Source organism: Lissotriton helveticus, chromosome 10 (genome assembly GCF_964261635.1).
Source record: "Lissotriton helveticus chromosome 10, aLisHel1.1, whole genome shotgun sequence".
NCBI classification, from domain to species: Eukaryota; Metazoa; Chordata; class Amphibia; order Caudata; family Salamandridae; genus Lissotriton; species Lissotriton helveticus.
In genome coordinates, this window is record NC_136071.1 from 636723108 (window position 1) to 636743609 (window position 20502).

At 49.8% G+C, this 20502-nt stretch overlaps 1 protein-coding gene across 2 annotated transcripts in view; it reads right to left on the reverse strand.

The window, feature by feature from the left end:
• Positions 1 to 20502, reverse strand: part of GSPT1 (G1 to S phase transition 1) — a 548341-nt gene that overhangs the window by 40611 nt on the left and 487228 nt on the right. For both annotated transcript variants that reach the window (XM_078663168.1, XM_078663169.1), the window contains exon 14: positions 14373 to 14541. In XM_078663168.1, the coding sequence (XP_078519294.1) occupies positions 14373 to 14541 (169 nt within the window). The remainder of the gene's footprint in view (positions 1 to 14372; positions 14542 to 20502) is intronic.

Here is a 20502-nt window from a genome sequence, read left to right on the forward strand (position 1 = left end):
CATTAATCCAAATTGAGATTTCCATGCTTACACCTATCACTACAGTGAAAGCAAATCCAAAATCACTGAATCAGCGCCTTTCAAAAGTAAAAGAAAACACATCTCTCATGGAGTTATCTATAAAGAAGAAAATCTGCAAGGTCATTGGAGAATGACTAAACAATTGCCATCCACTTCCAACACTGAAACTCGGAGCAGCTCAATGCAAATGCTATTCACATTAAATCTTACTGATTCTGAAGCAATATTTTCAGTAGCAAAACTGGCAACAGTCCCCACTCAATTCCCAACCCACATAATGGTTCTAAGAAATTAGTCTCCTGAATGACTTTCAATCTGGTATCAGAAAGGGCTGTAGCACTAAATTGCCTTGACTCAGGCTGCTGAAGATCCATATTGCATCCCAGATATGGGTAATTCCTGTCTTGTTCTATACTGATCTGCTGCCTTTTATACAATGAAGCATTCCATACCAGACATTCTCAGAGAGCATATAGGCAGAGATGACATCAGCCTTAAGTGATTTGTTTCACTAATGACTACTCACTATCACAGGATAGAGATTCTCTACTTCGCAACAAGAATTACGTCAAGGCGCAAAATTAACTGCAAATCTTTAATCTTAAAATAAAACATCTGAGTCTTAATAAAGAAATCAGGTATCTTTATCAATGTGCTTATGACACTCCGCTCCATCTTTAAGATTTCCACTTCCAATAATCAACCTTCCATCGTCCTGATGGTAGATACACAGAGTAGAATAAGTGGGTAAAAGTCTGTTGTACACGATGTGTAGAAATGGCAGAAGTATGGTAGTAAGCTAGATAAAAACAAGTGATTATACATTTAATCTTTAAAACTCCTTTTCCTCCTCAATGTGTATGTATTCTGTTCTTGTATTATTGTTCTATACTCCTATTTATTGCACTATTGTTTCCTCATTACTTTCTACTACAGTAGCACTTCCTTTTTAAAGTGCTCCAACACCTCTGGGCCATGTTTGGGCTATAAAAAATCTTTATTAAACATATGATATCAAGGAAGTCAGTTGTCCAAAAAGGACATAGAAATAATCTAGGCAGTTTAGATGAGCCATCACTACTGCAAGTCGCGGCTGCTGCCAATATGCACTGGGAAGAGGGTGCCAGGGCAGCAGCAGTGACCGCGGGAGAAGGGCTGAACAAAAAAAAATAATGTATACTTGATCTTGTGGCCGCCTTGTATTTCGGTGCGCCTCCGTTCTCTCTTGTTGCTCCCGACAGTCCATGGAACAGACTTCCCATCCAATCCAGACGCTGTTCTCATACTTTGAGTGGCCAGCGCGGGCTGGTTTGACGCTCAACTCAGGCACAGGGAGTCTGTAACGTTTAGAACACAGGGTTAGAGAAACCTAACTGCGCATGTCTGTTTGGCTGGTCTAAGACAGCCAGCAAAACAGACATGCACACTTATTAGTGCACCAGCCACTCCTCCTTGTGACTCCAGCCTCACCACCACCCTACACACAATGGCTTGGCCAGCATCTGAAAATTTAAAATATAATGAAATATCGTTTTATATTTCAGCTGCTGGCTCTGAGCCAGTGGGGCGTCGCTTTTCTGCCATTGCGTGCGGAGAAGGCATGGCTGATACTGCCATCACCTTGATGAACTAAAGGGAGACAACTTCAGGCTGGACAGCAGATCTGCAAGTTGACTTACAAGAATCTGCCTTGCTAGCAAAGATTGTTTGTCCATCAAACCATATATCTTCCAGGGGCCTGAGCAGTCCCAGAAAAATTAGTAGTCTGCAACTGTATCCACGAAATTGAAACCAAAATGTTTGGATAACTTTGAGGCTGCTAGACTATCCTGTAGACTATACGGATAGGGCAGGCAGTCCTGGTTAGGTACATTAGTTAGCCAAAGCAGAAACCTTTAGAAATGCATGCATATACACATCAGTAAATTAGGTAGTACTAGTAGCTTTTTAAAATTAAACTACCAGAAGCAATGTTTCCTTTGTTTTTCATTTAAAAGCACAACTCATCCAACATTTCATTCATTCATTGTCAAAAGGGATTGTTCTGAATAGTTTTTTTCTTGACAGGGCCATCAACCACTCTAGTGTTAGATAAGTAGATAAATGCACATGATACAGCTCTAATCTCCTCAAAAGTGAATGGGGAGCCACAAAGGTCGATCGCACCCTCTACAATGCTTTTATCACTTTGTCCTTGAGGGCTCATAAAAGGGCATGAAAAGAGCACACTATATTTCTGGGAATCTCTCAAGAAATAGATTCTGATTGAGCTGTGCCAACTGAAGCTAACACCTCAGCACCCTTCTTAACCAGACATGAGAGCAGAATACTGGCATTCTGAAACCAATAAAAATCCCTGTAGAAATATCATGGTTGATTTTATAGTTTCATCAACGTTGATGCACTATACTCTCCAGAAAATCTTGTCACTGTCAGAGGCATGAACTCAGTACTGCAACGAGTTCATAGAGCTGAAAATCTCAGGGAACCCTTTGATTTTTTCACCTGATGAAATGGACATCATAGATAACTCTAAATCCATTAAATACAAAGTTAGTCTTCGCAAACTGGGTGATTTTTTTTTTGCTAAAGAAAATATAACGAGCAGTTTGAAACAGGCAGAGTTAAGTGAATTGAAGACATCAACTTTATCAATAAAGAACACTAATGTCTCCTTAATGAGATTGGCAACTTTAGAAGCAGCTTTGAAGGAGAATAAGATAGAATCAGAACCACAACAGACATTGCCAGTATTGTTGTGTCATTGACTGGTCAACCAAAGCCACTCTAAAATGCATTTGGGGAGGGAAGTGCAAAAATAGCCAGCTACCTTTCTGAAAAGCCTTTGTGAGAAGTTGGCCTGATGTGCAGTGTTCACTATTCTAGTGATCACTATATATCAGTCCAAACAACCCTTATTGATGATTGGTTGTAAGTCAACCTTATAGACCAGCTATCCTAGTAGCATGGATACGAGCAGTCTAAGGCTAAGACTCTAGAGGGCGTGTTAAGCCAGCTGTTTTACCATCACATTACCCCTTGAACACCCAGTGAAAGGACACCACACAAGTGTTATGAAAATAAACAATGTATTTATTAGAATCACAACAACCCTGTACTCTTTATGAGGACAGCGTGCTAAGCACACAACAAAACTCTTATGAAAATACTTAAGTTAGCACGTTATACACAAATGCCCGAGGGGCACGAAAAACCATATACTCTAAAAGTGGAATGCGAAATTACTAGCAGGTAAGTACAGTTCTAATAGGCTTTGGAATCGCTAGGACTGGACTAGGGAATCGTTAGATTACTACTAGGAGACCCAGGGGACTCGGGTGCAGAGTGTGCACTCTCACGCGGGATGCGGGACAAAGTCTATGGAGGCTAGTAAAGGCAAAGTTAGTGTTCACGGGCGAACCCGACCTGGTAGGAAGAAAACGACAGTGGATCCTGACCCTAGGATAGTGAGGCTATGCTGGGACACCGAAGTGCCGAAGTTACCTAGCCCAGGGGCTGCAGCTGCATAGGTCTGAAAAGACGTCGGGGATCTCGTTGCCGGACCAGGAGCCTGGAAGGAAGAAGTTGCTGGCAGGCGACCAGTGAAGAAAAGTTCGATGGATCCAAGCCTGGATCAAGGAAGAAGAAAACCTGAAAGCAGAGGGGACCAAGTTCTTGAATCACTAGCCAGTGATTAAGTGGGCACCAGGATGGCACCGGGCGAAGTCACCGCAGTCAGGTGAGTGGGCGCTGCTGGGCTCTGCAGTCTCTCAGACCAGGAGGCGTTGTCGGCGACCAGGATGGAGGTGCGAGCTGTCCCACGAAGGTTCTTGCTGTCGACGTCGCTGGACCCAGGATTGGGCAACAAGTCTTGGCAAATGCAAGGCCCACGCGGTGGACCTAAAATGGCGTCTTGAGTGGACCAGGAGGGTCCAGGGTACTTCTCAGATGGAGGGAAGCAAGGGCCAGTCTGGAGCAACCAGACCAGCAGCAGAAATGTCGTCGGGCGTCGTCAGGAAGGCCACAAGCCAGCGGGCTAGTAGCCAAACAACGCGGTGGGCAGCAAAAAGCAGAAGGGCCCCACGCAGATCGTGGAGATGCTGGGGGGCTGCTCTTCGGTGCTGGAGCTGCTCAGGGTGGGGGCTTCTCGGACCCCAAAGCACTCACCAGGAATTCACTCGGCGGGCTTGCTGGAAAGAAGTCGTGCAGTCTTGAAGATGGCCGGTCCCTCGAGGTCTCGTCACACCCACGAATCTCAGCGTGACTGATGATGCAGGTAGAGGTCAGAGGTGCCAGGGAAGCCGGTTCTCGTCGAGCTGGGCAGTCGGATTCCGGAGGAAGGACTTGCAGCAGACCGCAGTGTTCTTAGATGGTGCCTGCGGGTGCAGGGTGACTACTCCTTAGTCACAAGGGAGAAATCTTAGGAAGAAGTCTTGAGTTCCTTTCGCAGAAAGTAGTTTCAGGATTCAAAGATGATCTGATTTGGAAGGGGGCCAGTTCCTACCTTTATCCTGTAAAAGGGGGCTGGCACGCGACTAAGTCCTGCCCTATGGGTGGGACTAGGAGGGGGGTGGTTACACCCACTTCCTTGGCGGGCTTTTCCCCAGCACAGGGTCTGGAGTGACCCTGGAACTGGTTCCAGCCAGCCTATGCACAGTGAGCACCGGGGTGCCACGTGCAGTCACCTTCCTCTAAAGCCCTGCCTACCTACAATACACAAAACCCTGTCTGGGACGGTGCTGGCACCGCCCCTGGCAGGAAACCCTTTGTCCTTGCCTCCTGCTCTGGGAGGACTCCCAGCAGCAGGAGGGCAGACTTGTGTCTCGGTGGCAGCATCCATTTTGTGGATGCTAAGGCTCTGTCTGACTTTAACCGGGGTTAGGGGTTACATACATGTCGTGTCCCTCTAGAAGGGTGGAATGCTAACCCCGTCGCCAGAATTGGCGAGGGGTTAGTATTCCAATTTGTATGACACCTTACTCGACATGTTTTGATAAAGCGATACCAGAGTTGGCACATAACCGCGAGGATTATAATGCACTTAAGAGTATATGGTATGCGATATCATGGAAACGGCTAAGGGATGGATCCCGAAAGCCGCAGACAGGCTCAGCTCATGCCAGAGCACCATCTCACACGATTCCAAGCACTCTGCCTTCAGGATTGTTAAGGCCTGCCATAGGAGTGACTGATAGGAGATCTACGTGTCCATTTTAGGGTTAGATATAGGTATACTATATCTAAAGCAAAGGGTGAGTACACCACCTTGCCCCAGCTGTCGTGCAGCCAGTTGTGTCAGTTTTAGTTAGTCAATCCAGGGGTGGCACAATACATGCTTCAGCCCCTGGGAGACTTCTGGGTGCACCTCAGCCCTGGGTACAGGGCCTTGGAGAGGGCCCAGTGCCAATTCAGTACCTAAGTACAATTTGGATAGAGAGAACAGCTAGGCTGTGGGTCTGATTAGCAGGCCCACAGCCAGGGAAAGTCGTAAACCAGTGCAGCAAAAAGCAAAAAATCTGGGTGATCATAGGATTGCAGACCCTACTCTCCTACATGACCCCCCCCCCAAACTTTGGGACAATAAACTAACCTTGACCAGGTGAGTCTTCTTGCTCTAAGTGGAAATACCTGGAGAGCCCATCAGCATTGCTGTGATCAGTCCCAGGTCTATGCTCCACTGTAAAATCCATCCCCTGTAGGGAAATGGACCACCTAAGCAGTTTGGGGTTTTCACCCTTCATCTGATTTAGCCACAAGAGGGGCTTATGGTCTGTCTGAATGGTGAAGTGAGTGCCAAACAAGTAGGCCCTCAGCTTCTTCAGGGCCCAGACCACAGCAAAGGCCTCCCTCTCAATAGCTGACCAATTTTTCTCTCTGGGTGTCAACCTCCTACTAATGAAAGCAATAGGCTGATCATTACCATCAAAATTCAGTTGAGACAGAACAGCTCCCACACCCAACTCAGAAGCATCTGTTTGGACAATGAATGGCTTGGAGTAATCTGGACTCTTGAGGATAGGTGCTGTGCACATGGCCTGCTTTAGGTCATTGAATGCTTTCTGACAGCTTGCGGTCCACTGAACTTTCTTTGGCATCTTCTTGCTTGTCAGGTCATTAAGGGGGGTCACTATGGACCCATAATTTCTGACAAACTTCCTATAGTACCCAGTCAGGCCCAAGAAAGCTCGAACCTGAGTCTGGGTGATTGGAGGAGTCCAGTCCTTGATGGCCTGTATCTTACTCTCCAGTGGCTGAACCTGGCCTCCACCTACAAGGTGGCCCAGGTATACAACCTGTGACTGCCCTATCTGGCACTTTGTGGCCTTGATAGTGAGGCCTGCCTTTTGCAGGGCCTCTAACACTTTCCTCAGGTGGACCAGGTGATCCTCCCAGGTGGAGCTAAAGACAGCAATATCGTCAAGATAAGCTGCACAGAAGTCATCCAGCCCAGTGAGGACTTGATTCACCAACCTTTGGAAGGTGGCAGGTGCATTTTTCAGTCCAAAGGGCATTACCACAAATTGATAATGCCCTCCAGGGGTAGAAAATGCTGTCTTAGGTTTGGCTTCCTCAGCTAACCTGATTTGCCAATACCCAGCTGTCAAATTAAATGTGCTTAAGAAGTTGGCAGAAGCCAATCTATCTATAAGCTCATCTGCTCTTGGTATTGGGTGGGCATCAGTCTTAGTGACTGCATTGAGGCCTCTGTAGTCTACGCAAAACCTCATCTCTCTCTTACCACCCTGGGTGTGAGGCTTTGGCACTAGAACTACTGGGCTAGCCCAAGGGCTATCTGAGGGCTCAATGACTCCCAGCTCCAACATTTTCTGCACTTCAGTTTTGATGCAGTCTCTAACATGATCAGGCTGTCTGTAGATTTTACTCTTGACAGGCAGACTGTCTCCAGTGTCAACATCATGGGTACACCAATCAGTTTGGCTGGGTGTCAGAGAGAACATATGTCTGAAGGATTGCAAGACTTACCTGCAATCCTGTTGCTGATGTTCAGTGAGGCTGCCACAAAAGACAACACCATCAACTGATCCATCATCAGGATTCTGAGTGAGCAGGTCTGGGAGAGGGTCACTCTCTTCCTCCTGTCCCTCATCTGTGGCCATGAGCAAGCTCATGTCCTTCCTGTCAACATATGCCTTGAGCCTGTTAACATGGAGCACTCTGAGAGGGCTCCTGGGAGTTCCAAGGTCCACCAAGTAGGTAACCTCTCCCTTTTGCTCAATGATGGTGTGGGGCCCAGACCATTTGTCTTTCAGAGCTGCTGGGGCCACTGGCTCCAGCACCCACACCTTCTGTCCTGGCTGGTACACAGTCAGTACAGCCTTTTGGTCATGCCAAGCTTTTTGAAGTTCCTGGCTGGCCTCAAGGTTTTTAGATGCCTTCTCCATATACTCAGCCATCCTGGAGCGGAGACCAAGTACATAGTCCACTATGTTGGTTGCAGGCTTTTTGAGAGGTCTCTCCCATCCTTCCTTCACCAAACACAGGGGTCCTCTTACAGGATGCCCATACAGAAGCTCAAAAGGGCTGTAGCCAACCCCCTTCTGTGGGACCTCTCTGTAAGCAAACAAGAGGCAGGGGATCAGGACATCCCATCTTCTCCTAAGAGTTTCAGGTAGTCCATGAATCATCCCTTTGAGGGTCCTGTTGAATCTCTCAACAAGCCCATTGCATTGTGGATGGTAGGGTGTGGTGAACTTGTAGTTCACACCACACTCCTTCCACATTGCAGTCAGATATCCTGACATGAAGTTTGTACCTCTGTCAGAAACGACCTCCTTAGGGAAACCCACTCTGGAGAACACTCCAACTAGGGCTCTTGCCACTACAGGGGCTGTAGTGGTCCTAAGGGGAATAGCCTCAGGATACCTGGTGGCATGGTCCACCACCACCAGTATAAACTTGTGTCCTGATGCTGTCTGGGGTTCCATTGGACCAACAATGTCAATCCCCACTCTTTCAAAGGGAACCCCCACCACAGGTAGTGGTATGAGGGGGGCCTTTGTTGTGCCACCTGACTTACCACTGGCTTGGCAAGTGACACATGAGCGACAAAACTCCTTGGTATTCTCATTCATATGTGGCCAGTGAAAGTGTGAGACAAGCCTGTCCCAAGTCTTTGTCTGACCTAAATGACCTGCAAGGGGAATCTCATGGGCCAAGGTGAGAAGGAAACCTCTCAGAGACAAGGGGATGACCAGCCTCCTGGTTGCACCAGGCTTGGGGTCTCTTGACTCAGAGTACAGGAGTCCATCTTCCCAGTATACCCTGTGGGCACCTGTGGCATTCCCTGCAGCCTCAGCAGCAGCCTGCTGTCTGAGGGGTTCAAGGGAAGGGCAGCTCAACTGTTCCTTCCCCAGGTCTGCTCTGGAGGGTCCCCCTGAGCCCAGAAACTCAACTTGATCAAGTTCAAGCTCTTTAGGCTCAGTTTCCCTCAGCTCTTCTAGATCAGCCTCCTCAGAGACTTGATCCTCAACCTGGGGCAAGGGGGAAGGCAAAGCCTTACCCTTACTGCTCTTCTTCTTGGGAGGTGTCTGGTCCATAATTTCAGGATCCAGCACCTGTTCAGTGGGGCATCTTCTGGCCTGTGACCTAGTCACAGCAAGCACATGTGCTGGCAAGCCTAACATCTCCATGTGAGTCCTCTGCTCCACTTCTGACCATTGTGATGACTCCAAATCATTGCCCAACAAACAATCAACTGGGAGGTCTGAACTGACTACAACTTTCTTTTGTCCCTTCACTCCACCCCAGGAGAAAGCCACAATTGCCACCCTATGACTAGTAGTGACATTGCTGGCATTGGTCACCAGGAAATCAGTACCTGGCATGATCTGTCCAGGGTCCACAAAGTTAGGTGTCACCATGGTGACACTGGCACAAGTGTCCCTATAGGCCTGAGCCATTTTGCCATTTATTAAAGGTGTCTGCCTGTATTTGCCCAAAGCATTGGGACTTATTTCAGGGGACATATCCATATCCCCTGTACAGACAAGGACAGCCTGAGTGAGTGTGCCAACGAAGTTGTCAGACCCCTCAGTACCCAAGGTTAACCCAACTAATGCCTTGGGAGGTACACTACCACTACTGACTGTACTAGGGGGTGCAGTTGCCTTAGGGGCTGTAGTGGCAGGAGTTTGTCCTCCTCTTTTGGTGCACTCACTAAACCAGTGAGATTTACTTTTACAGTACTGGCACCACCTTTTTGACTGGCCTTCTTGAGTCTTCTTCTTCTGGGAAGCCTGACCCCCACCCTCTTTGGTTTGTTGGGGACCTGTTGAAGACTTCTGGTCATTTTGCTCATTCTTAACATTACCCTTCTGGTCTGCTTTCTTCTGACCACCCTGGTTCTGGTTCTGGTTCTGCTTGATCCTTGTCCTGACCCATTTGTCTGCCTTCTTTCCCAATTCTTGGGGAGAGGTCAGATCTGAATCAACAAGGTGCTGATGCAGCAACTGGTTCTGACAATTGTTTAAAATGTGTTCTCTCATCATTAGATTATACAATCCTGTGTAATCTGTAACCTTGCTACCCAGCAACCAGCCCTCCAAAGCCTTAGTGGCACAATCCACAAAGTCAGACCAGTCCTGAGACTGAGTTTTCTGGGTGTCTCTGAACAGCAACCTGTACTGCTCAGTGGTTAAACCAAACCCATCAACCAGTGTATTCTTCAGGACCTGGTAATTGTTAGCATCCTCTACTCTTGTAGTGAGGAGCATATCTCTACCTTTACCATCAAAGGAGAGCCACAGTATAGCTGCCCACTGACTCTAAGGAATGCACTGCACAGTGCAGGCCCTCTCCAGAGCAGCCATCCATTTCTGGATATCATCCCCTTGCTTAAAGGGGGGCACTATTTTAGTCAGGTGTTTAGTATCTAAACCCTTCTCTCTATCTCTTGGGAGATTGCTGCCACCAGTGGGTGCTAACCCACTCATCTGCTGCTCTCTAGCAAAGGCAAGCTTCTCTTTGGCCAGGGCAAGTTCTTTCCTTTCAATCCTCAGTTCAGCTTGTCTCATCCTAGCTTCATGCTCCCTTCTCTGAGGGGAAGTAAATCTCCTCTGTGGAGGATTCCTTCTCCCCTGAGAAGAGGCATTAGAGTGCAGAGATCTATTGGAGTCCCTAGAAAGAGATCTATCTCTCCTAACTCCAAGGTTAGGCCCACTTCGGGTTAGTACTGGGGGTCCCCCAGATCCTAGCCCAAGTAAGTCTAAGTTGGCCCTGGTTAGCCTTCTGACTACCTCAAGACCTTTGTCTACCTCATCCCCAGAGAGTTCCTCCTGATCCTCCTCCTCCTCAACTGCAGTAGCAGTGTTGGGGAGGTCTGGATCCCCAGAGGTTCCCTCTAAGGCTGGCATGTTCTCATGTAACTGAGAAAGCTTTCTGGCATCATATGTCTCTAAGAGACCTATCAGAAAGGGAATGGTGGGGTTAGACCCCTGCTTCAGTTTCCTGGAGACACAGATCTGTCTCATCTCCTGGAAACTGAGAGCTGCATATCTTGAAGTGACCTGTGGAGGGTCAACACTGACCAGGGGAGTCTCAGTAGATTCTCCCTGGGTAGACATGCTTTTCTAGTGAGGTGTAAGTGGTGCACTTACCTACACTATATGTTTGCCTACTGATCCCTTGCTAGAGTTGTAGTTTAGGGTGTGCTAGGCCCTAGGAGCTACAACAGCTGGTTCAGTAGAACTCAGAGTATTCTAAGCTAAGTTATATGTACCTTTAGTACTTATGTGATCTTTCACAAGATATTCTTAGGGCATGTGTGGTAAAACAACAGCAAGCTCAAATCCCAACCGCTGCTCACCAATGTGAGAAGTTGGCCTGATGTGCAGTGTTCACTATTCTAGTGATCACTATATATCAGTCCAAACAACCCTTATTGATGATTGGTTGTAAGTCAACCTTATAGACCAGCTATCCTAGTAGCATGGATACGAGCAGTCTAAGGCTAAGACTCTAGAGGGCGTGTTAAGCCAGCTGTTTTACCATCACATTACCCCTTGAACACCCAGTGAAAGGACACCACACAAGTGTTATGAAAATAAACAATGTATTTATTAGAATCACAACAACCCTGTACTCTTTATGAGGACAGCGTGCTAAGCACACAACAAAACTCTTATGAAAATACTTAAGTTAGCACGTTATACACAAATGCCCGAGGGGCACGAAAAACCATATACTCTAAAAGTGGAATGCGAAATTACTAGCAGGTAAGTACAGTTCTAATAGGCTTTGGAATCGCTAGGACTGGACTAGGGAATCGTTAGATTACTACTAGGAGACCCAGGGGACTCGGGTGCAGAGTGTGCACTCTCACGCGGGATGCGGGACAAAGTCTATGGAGGCTAGTAAAGGCAAAGTTAGTGTTAACGGGCGAACCCGACCTGGTAGGAAGAAAACGACAGTGGATCCTGACCCTAGGATAGTGAGGCTATGCTGGGACACCGAAGTGCCGAAGTTACCTAGCCCAGGGGCTGCAGCTGCATAGGTCTGAAAAGACGTCGGGGATCTCGTTGCCGGACCAGGAGCCTGGAAGGAAGAAGTTGCTGGCAGGCGACCAGTGAAGAAAAGTTCGATGGATCCAAGCCTGGATCAAGGAAGAAGAAAACCTGAAAGCAGAGGGGACCAAGTTCTTGAATCACTAGCCAGTGATTAAGTGGGCACCAGGATGGCACCGGGCGAAGTCACCGCAGTCAGGTGAGTGGGCGCTGCTGGGCTCTGCAGTCTCTCAGACCAGGAGGCGTTGTCGGCGACCAGGATGGAGGTGCGAGCTGTCCCACGAAGGTTCTTGCTGTCGACGTCGCTGGACCCAGGATTGGGCAACAAGTCTTGGCAAATGCAAGGCCCACGCGGTGGACCTAAAATGGCGTCTTGAGTGGACCAGGAGGGTCCAGGGTACTTCTCAGATGGAGGGAAGCAAGGGCCAGTCTGGAGCAACCAGACCAGCAGCAGAAATGTCGTCGGGCGTCGTCAGGAAGGCCACAAGCCAGCGGGCTAGTAGCCAAACAACGCGGTGGGCAGAAAAAAGCAGAAGGGCCCCACGCAGATCGTGGAGATGCTGGGGGGCTGCTCTTCGGTGCTGGAGCTGCTCAGGGTGGGGGCTTCTCGGACCCCAAAGCACTCACCAGGAATTCACTCGGCGGGCTTGCTGGAAAGAAGTCGTGCAGTCTTGAAGATGGCCGGTCCCTCGAGGTCTCGTCACACCCACGAATCTCAGCGTGACTGATGATGCAGGTAGAGGTCAGAGGTGCCAGGGAAGCCGGTTCTCGTCGAGCTGGGCAGTCGGATTCCGGAGGAAGGACTTGCAGCAGACCGCAGTGTTCTTAGATGGTGCCTGCGGGTGCAGGGTGACTACTCCTTAGTCACAAGGGAGAAATCTTAGGAAGAAGTCTTGAGTTCCTTTCGCAGAAAGTAGTTTCAGGATTCAAAGATGATCTGATTTGGAAGGGGGCCAGTTCCTACCTTTATCCTGTAAAAGGGGGCTGGCACGCGACTAAGTCCTGCCCTATGGGTGGGACTAGGAGGGGGGTGGTTACACCCACTTCCTTGGCGGGCTTTTCCCCAGCACAGGGTCTGGAGTGACCCTGGAACTGGTTCCAGCCAGCCTATGCACAGTGAGCACCGGGGTGCCACGTGCAGTCACCTTCCTCTAAAGCCCTGCCTACCTACAATACACAAAACCCTGTCTGGGACGGTGCTGGCACCGCCCCTGGCAGGAAACCCTTTGTCCTTATCTCCTGCTCTGGGAGGACTCCCAGCAGCAGGAGGGCAGACTTGTGTCTCGGTGGCAGCATCCATTTTGTGGATGCTAAGGCTCTGTCTGACTTTAACCGGGGTTAGGGGTTACATACATGTCGTGTCCCTCTAGAAGGGTGGAATGCTAACCCCGTCGCCAGAATTGGCGAGGGGTTAGTATTCCAATTCGTATGACACCTTACTCGACATGTTTTGATAAAGCGATACCAGAGTTGGCACATAACCGCGAGGATTATAATGCACTTAAGAGTATATGGTATGCGATATCATGGAAACGGCTAAGGGATGGATCCCGAAAGCCGCAGACAGGCTCAGCTCATGCCAGAGCACCATCTCACACGATTCCAAGCACTCTGCCTTCAGGATTGTTAAGGCCTGCCATAGGAGTGACTGATAGGAGATCTACGTGTCCATTTTAGGGTTAGATATAGGTATACTATATCTAAAGCAAAGGGTGAGTACACCACCTTGCCCCAGCTGTCGTGCAGCCAGTTGTGTCAGTTTTAGTTAGTCAATCCAGGGGTGGCACAATACATGCTTCAGCCCCTGGGAGACTTCTGGGTGCACCTCAGCCCTGGGTACAGGGACTTGGAGAGGGCCCAGTGCCAATTCAGTACCTAAGTACAATTTGGATAGAGAGAACAGCTAGGCTGTGGGTCTGATTAGCAGGCCCACAGCCAGGGAAAGTCGTAAACCAGTGCAGCAAAAAGCAAAAAATCTGGGTGATCATAGGATTGCAGACCCTACTCTCCTACAGCCTTGATGACTTTTATAAGCTCCTCATGTAGGGAAAGCAACTTCTTGGAGGACAGGAGGTCTCAAAAGATGACAAGGGCTTTAGTCCTCTTAAGCTCGTTAAGAGACAAATGATGCTACATTGGGTCACTGAACGGTTCCTAGAACCGGATCTCATTCTCTTCGACCTCGAAAGAGACCTAGATCTAGCCTCTTGTCAGTGAAAAAAACATCAACTTCCCTCTCAAGCAATGGCTCGGAGGTATTAAAAAAAAAACCCCCATGACTCATGCTTTTGATTTGTTACTTTAACACCCGACGGGCCATGAAAAGGAAGGAAACTAAGACCAATGTTAATAGGCTGCCACAGACATTAGTAAAAACTGCCACTGTGCCTTTAAGGGCCTCACCCTTCTTCCTGTGTCCTATCAGGTGCCACAGTTAACAGTTTGGTCAATTCTCTTTTTTGCCTTATGGTAACTGGCACGTGTACTGACAGTCAGAAAGAAGGCCCAGTCAGACCAATCACCTCATCCCCAGACCGGTGCAGAATATTCCTTCCTGAAGACCTTTCACTTCTTATGACTAATGAGGAGGATTCCCTGCAAGAGAACTGTATTTAGACAAAGTGAGCAAATGCTTTAAATACAGTAAGTTATGGGTCAGTAATTATACTTTACACACTTGTAAAGTAAGCAAATATTCACTGATGTTGTTCTACCTGTATTTCCAAATTATCAATGAGTGTTAACTCGTTTTGTGGACATAAGATATGGTTCAAGGAACTCTGCTACATTCATGTTATCAAACTGATTGTGTTACTTGGTTTATCTTACCTTCATCTCTTAAGGTAAAGCGACCCATTTGAGGAAATTCTTTGAATGTCTCAAGGCATATGGTCCCTGCAGTCTTTAAACGGGCAATGCATACTTGGTCTTGTTTCACAAAACGAGGGCGAGTCTTACTTTTCTCGCCTGACTTTTTGTCCACTAGGCAGATTAAGGCCTAAAAAGAAAGTTAATGGTACATTTTAAAATACTGTATTTATCACTCAAAGTTTAAAATGACCGCAGAGGCCTTACATTTGAAATCTCAATGAGTTAAGTGCTTACAATAAACATGGTTACTTATTCGGTAAGCATCTGTGCATAGCATGTAGGGCTGTAGATTCACATATGCCGTATACTACTGCCATCTAGTGTTGAGTTCAGACTGTTTCAACTTCTCTTTCTTCGAAAAAGTCTTTTGAGTTATGTGGTTTTGGTGACTCTTCCTCTTGTACTGAACGTGTATGGGCACAGACTCCATGGTTAGAATTTTTTTCCCCACACAACCGATGAGTAGGTATGGAGTGGTAAGTAGGGTAGTAAAATGACCATGAGTGTTATGTAAATAATTAAGTACATTGAAAATATCTCTAGTCCATACTGGCTTTCGGGGAGGCAGGTGGGTGCATGTAAATTCACGGCACTACATGCAATAAACGAACAAGTTACTTACCTTCGGTAACGCTTTTTCTGGTAGATACAATATCTGCCTGTGGATTCCTCACCTTGTGAATATCCCCTGCGTCAGCAACATTCAGAAATTCTTTTCGTAGCTTTGCGCCGACGTGGACTCTGACGTTATAGAGGCACGGCATCGCTCGCGACTCCGCTGACGTCACCGACACCTATATTAGGCCCACGCCGGCGTTATGACATCAGTTCCGCCCTTTTTTCCGTGCCTTCGAGGCACACGGACGGACCAATGACAGTAGACATATACACAGTATACGCAATACAAATATCAAGGTAACACCCACAGTGTGAAGCAAATGCAATAAAACATTTGAAATAAACAACTCCTTGACAATGAAATAAATACATAATAGAAACACTGGCATAGAAGAGTGGACAACGGGGAGGCGGGTGGGTCAGTGAGGAATCCACAGGCAGATATTGTATCTACCAGAAAAAGCGTTACCAAAGGTAAGTAACTTGTTCTTCTGATAGATACATCTGCCGTGTGGATTCCCCACCTTGTGAATAGAGTCCCACAGCAGTCCCCACTCCAGGAGGAGGGTGTCCACTCTTCTAGACCAGGAAATCCTGGAGAACAGAGCATGCAAAGTGACCGTCCCTCCTCACCTCGGAATCCAAGCAGTAATGCTTCGCGAAAGTGTGGAGGGAAGACCAAGTTGCCGCCCTACAAATATCCTCTACAGGAACACCTCTAGCCAATGCAGAGGTTGACGACTTAGCTCTAGTAGAGAGTAGCAGATCTTTATACATAGTACGATCCATCTTGATAAAGTTATTTTATGGACCGCTCTTCCTCTCTTGCAGCCAGCAAAACCAATGAAGAGCTGGTCATCCAACCGCCAGTCTTTAGTTCTGTCCAGGTAAAAAGACATCGCCCTCTTGGGGTCCAGACGGTGTAATCTCTCCTCCTCCTTGGAAGGGTGTGGGGGAGGATAAAAGGTAGGAAGGGTAACAGATTGACCAAGGTGGAAAGGAGTCACCACCTTAGGCAGAAAAGCAGCCCTGGTCCTAAGAACCATTCGATCAGCATGAATGGACAAGAAAGGGGGCTTGGAACTAAGAGCTTGAAGCTCACTTACCCTCCTTGCCGAGGTTATTGCAACGAGGAAGACCGTCTTAAGAGTCAAAAGCCTCATAGGACATTTGTGAAGAGGCTCAAAGGGAGCACCCATCAAAAAAAACAAGACAAGATTTAAGTCCCACTGAGGCACAATAAAAGGAACAGGAGGGAACTTATTTGTGAGTCCTTCAAAAACCTTAAAACCACAGGACTCTTAAAAAGAGATGGCTGGTCAGGCAAGCAGAGAAATGCCGACAGCGCTGAAAGATAGCCCTTCACTGTGGCAACAGCAAGCCCCTGTTGCGCCAGAGAAGGGGCAAACTGGAGAACATCAGACAAATGGGCTCTCAAAGGGTCTATAGATTTCTCCCCACACCAAGAAACACATTTTGACCACCTATAAGAATAGATTGACTTAGTGGAGTCACGCCTGGCTGACAAGACGACATCCACCACGTCAGGAGGGAGAGAAAAAGAACTCAGGTTGCCCCGTTCAATCTCCAGGCATGAAGGTGTAAGGTCTGGAGGTTGGGGTGTAGAACCTTCCCCTCCATCTGAGAGAGGAGATCTGCCCTGTGAGGGAGACGGAGCGACGGGTGAGAGGAGAGGTGGAGAAGGTCGGAGTACCACACCCTTCTTGTCCAATCCGGGGCGACCAATATGACTTGGGCCCGGTCTTGGCGAATTTTCCTCAGAACCAGAGGAATCAAAGGTATGGGAGGAAACGTGTAAAGGAGTTGCGAGCTCCAACTCAACTGAAACGCGTCCCCCAAGGCTCCTTGCATCTGATACTGGAGACTGCAGAATAACGGGCAGTGAGCATTCTCTTGAGTGGCAAAAAGGTCCACCTGAGGAGTCCCCCACGTCCGAAAGACGTGACTAACTACCTCCGGATGAAGCCTCCACTCGTGGTCGGCAGAGAACTGCAGACAGACTGTCTGCACGAACTTTCTGAACTCCGGCCAGATTTGCCATCAGACAAATCTGATGGCCCTGAACCCAGGACCAGAGACGCAGAGCCTCTCGGCAGAGACACTGCGACCCCACTCCTCCCTGCTTGTTGATGTACCACATCGCGGTCGTGTTGTCCGTCAGGACCTGAACCGACTGACCGCGAAGGGAAGGGAGGAAGGCCTTGAGCGCCAGACGTATCGCCCGCAATTCCAGAAGGTTGATGTGAAGCAACCTTTCCTCTGGAGACCAAAGACCCTTGACCTCCAGGTCCCCCAGATGAGCACCCCACCAGAGAGTGGATGCATCCGTTATTACCGTGGCCACCGATGGAGGAAGTTGAAAATGCTTTCCTTGCGACAGATTGCCTTCCACGCTCCACCAAGACAGATCCGCTGAAGTTTCTCTGGAGATCCTCACTGACTCCCTGAGATCTCCGTTGTGCCGATACCCCTGTCTGCGGAGGCACCACTGGAGTGCCTTCATGTGCCAGCGTGCATGGTTGACCAATAGATTGCAAGTAGCCATCAGACCGAGCAGGCGAAGAACCTTCAGGACTGGAACGACCGCTCCATTGTAGAACAAAGGAATAATTTCCTGAATGTCGCGAATCCTTTGAGGTGGAGGGAATGCACGACAAACAGTAGTGTCCAGTACCGCACCCATGAACAGGTTGCGCTGGGAGGGCACCAGGTGAGACTTGGGTAGATTTATCGAAAAACCCAACCTGTGCAACAACTGAGTTGTCTCTTGCAGATGATGGAGCACCATCTCCGGCGACTCCGCTTTGATCAGCCAGTCGTCCAGATACAGGAATACAGGTATCCCCGACCTCCTGAGATGTGCAGCCACCACTGCCATCACCTTGGTGAAGACTCGAGGTGCAGTAGTCAATCAATCAAAGCATTTGTATAGCGCACTACTCACCCGGAGGGTCTCAAGGGCTAGGGGAGAGGGGGTCCGCTACTGCTCGAACAGCCAGGTCTTGAGCTGCTTCCTGAAGGCGAGGTGGTCCTGGGTCAGGCGGATGTGGGTCGGGAGGGAGTTCCAGGTCTTGGCGGCGAGGTAGGAGAAGGACCTTCCCCCTGTGGTGGCTCTTCGGATGCGGGGGACGGCGGCGAGGGCGTGGCTGGTCGATCGAACCTGGCGTTTGGGAGCATAGAAGTTGAGGCGGCTGTTGAGGTATCCTGGGCCTTGGTTGTGCAGGGCTTTGTGTGCGTGGGTGAGGAGACGGAAGGTGATTCGCTTGTTGACCGGGAGCCAGTGCAGGTCTCTCAGGTGTCCGGAGATGTGGCTGCGGCGGGGTATGTCCAGGATGAGTCGTGCTGAGGCGTTCTGGATCCGCTGGAGTCTCTTCTGGAGTTTGGCGGTGGTTCCGGCGTAGAGGGCGTTGCCGTAGTCCAGGCGGCTGGTGACGAGGGCCTGGGTGACCGTCTTCCTGGTCTCGGTGGGGATCCACCGGAAGATCTTGCGTAGCATGCGTAGGATATTGAAGCACAATGAGGAGACGGCGTTGACTTGTCTGGTCATGGAGAGGGAGGAGTCTAGGATGAAACCTAGGTTGCGTGCGTGGTCTGTTGGTTTGGGTGCGCTGCCTAGGGCGGGGGGCCACCAGGAGTCGTCCCAGGCGGAGGGTGAGGATCCCAAGATGAGGACTTCAGTCTTGTCAGAGTTCAGTTTCAGGCGGCTGTTCTTCATTCATTCGGCTACCTCTTTCATCCCTTCGTGTAGGTTGGCTCTGGCGGTGGCGGGGTCGTTGGTGAGGGAGAGGATCAGCTGGGTGTCGTCGGCGTAGGAGATGATGTTGAGGTTGTGCTGGCGTGCGATGGCTGCGAGGGGACTCATGTAGACGTTGAAGAGGGTTGGGCTGAGCGAGGAGCCTTGAGGGACGCCGCAGATGACTTCGGTGGCTTCTGATCTGAACGGCGGGAGGCGGGCTCTCTGTGTCCTTCCGGCGAGGAAGGAGATGATCCACTCCCGTGCCTTCTCCTGGATTCCGACGTTGCTGAGGCGCTGTACTAGGGTGCGGTGGCAAACTGTGTCGAAGGCCGCGGAGAGGTCTAGGAGGATGAGGGCCGCTGTTTCTCCGTTGTCGAGCAGGGCTCGGATGTCATCGGTTGCTGCGATCAGGGCGGTCTCGGTGCTGTGGTTGGCCCGGAAGCCAGACTGCGAGAGGTCGAGGGATCCGTTCGTCTCGAGGAAGGCGGCCAGCTGTTTGTTGACGGTCTTCTCGATGACTTTTGCGGGAAACGGGAGCAGCGAGATGGCTCGGTAGTTCTTGAGGTCGGTGGGGTCGGCTGATGGCTTCTTCAGTAGGGCGCTGAGTTCGGCGTGCTTCCAGCTCTCCGGGAAGGTAGCAGTGTTGAAGGAGGTGTTGATGATGTCCCGCATGTGGGGTGCGATGATCGCGTCAGCTTTGTTGAAGACGTGGTGGGGGCAGGGGTCGGTCGGGGATCCGGAGTGGATGGAGTTCATCGTGCGGATGGTGTCTTCGGTGCTGATCGTGGTCCAGGTGCGGAGGGTGGTGGTGGGGGGCGGTGGTTCGGTCTTGGCGTGCGTCGGTTGAGTGCTGAAGCTGTTGTGTATGTCTGCGATCTTGTTGTGGAAATAGGAGGCGAGGGAGTTGCAGAGGTCTTGCGAAGGGGTGATGTCGTTGTTTCCGGCGTTGGGGTTGGAGAGCTCTTTAACGATGTTGAAGAGTTCCTTGCTGTTGTGTGCGTTGTTGTCCAGTCGTTCCTTGAATGCAGTCTTCTTGGTGGTGCGAATCAGTTGGTGGTGTTTTCGGGTGGCGAGCTTGAGGGCAGCCATGTTGTCCGTGGTGGGGTCTCTGCGCCAGGCGTTCTCAAGGGCTCTGCAGTTCTTCTTGAAGCGCTTGAGTTCGTCAGTGAACCAAGGGGCTTTGTTGCTGCCGGGTCTGCTAGGCGGGGTCCTCAGAGGGGCGAGGTCGTCTGCGCAGTCGCTGATCCACTTCGTGAGGTTGGTGGCTGCTTGGCTGGGGTTCGTTGCGCTGGTGGGTGGGTTCTCGTTCAGGGAAGTTGCGAGTTGTTCGGCTGTGATCTTGTTCCAGCTTCTGCGTGCAACCTGTTGCTGGTGGTGGTGGATCGTGGTCCTTCTGAAACTGAAGTGGACGCAGCTGTGGTCCGTCCAGTGGAGTCCGGTGGCGTGGCTGAAGGCGATGTCCTTGATGGATGAGAAGACGGGGTCAAGTGTGTGTCCGGCGTAGTGGGTGTGGGTGGTCACCAGTTGCTTGAGACCGAGGTTGGCGAGGTTGTCCAGCAGGGTGGTGGTGTTGCGGTCGTTGTTGTTCTCCAGGTGGAAGTTGAGGACCCCGAGGAGGATGTAGTCAGCGGAGGGGAGGGCGTGCGGGGTGATGAAGTCGGCGATGTCCTCGCTGAATTGTGTGCGTGGTCCCGGGGGTCTGTAGATGAGGGT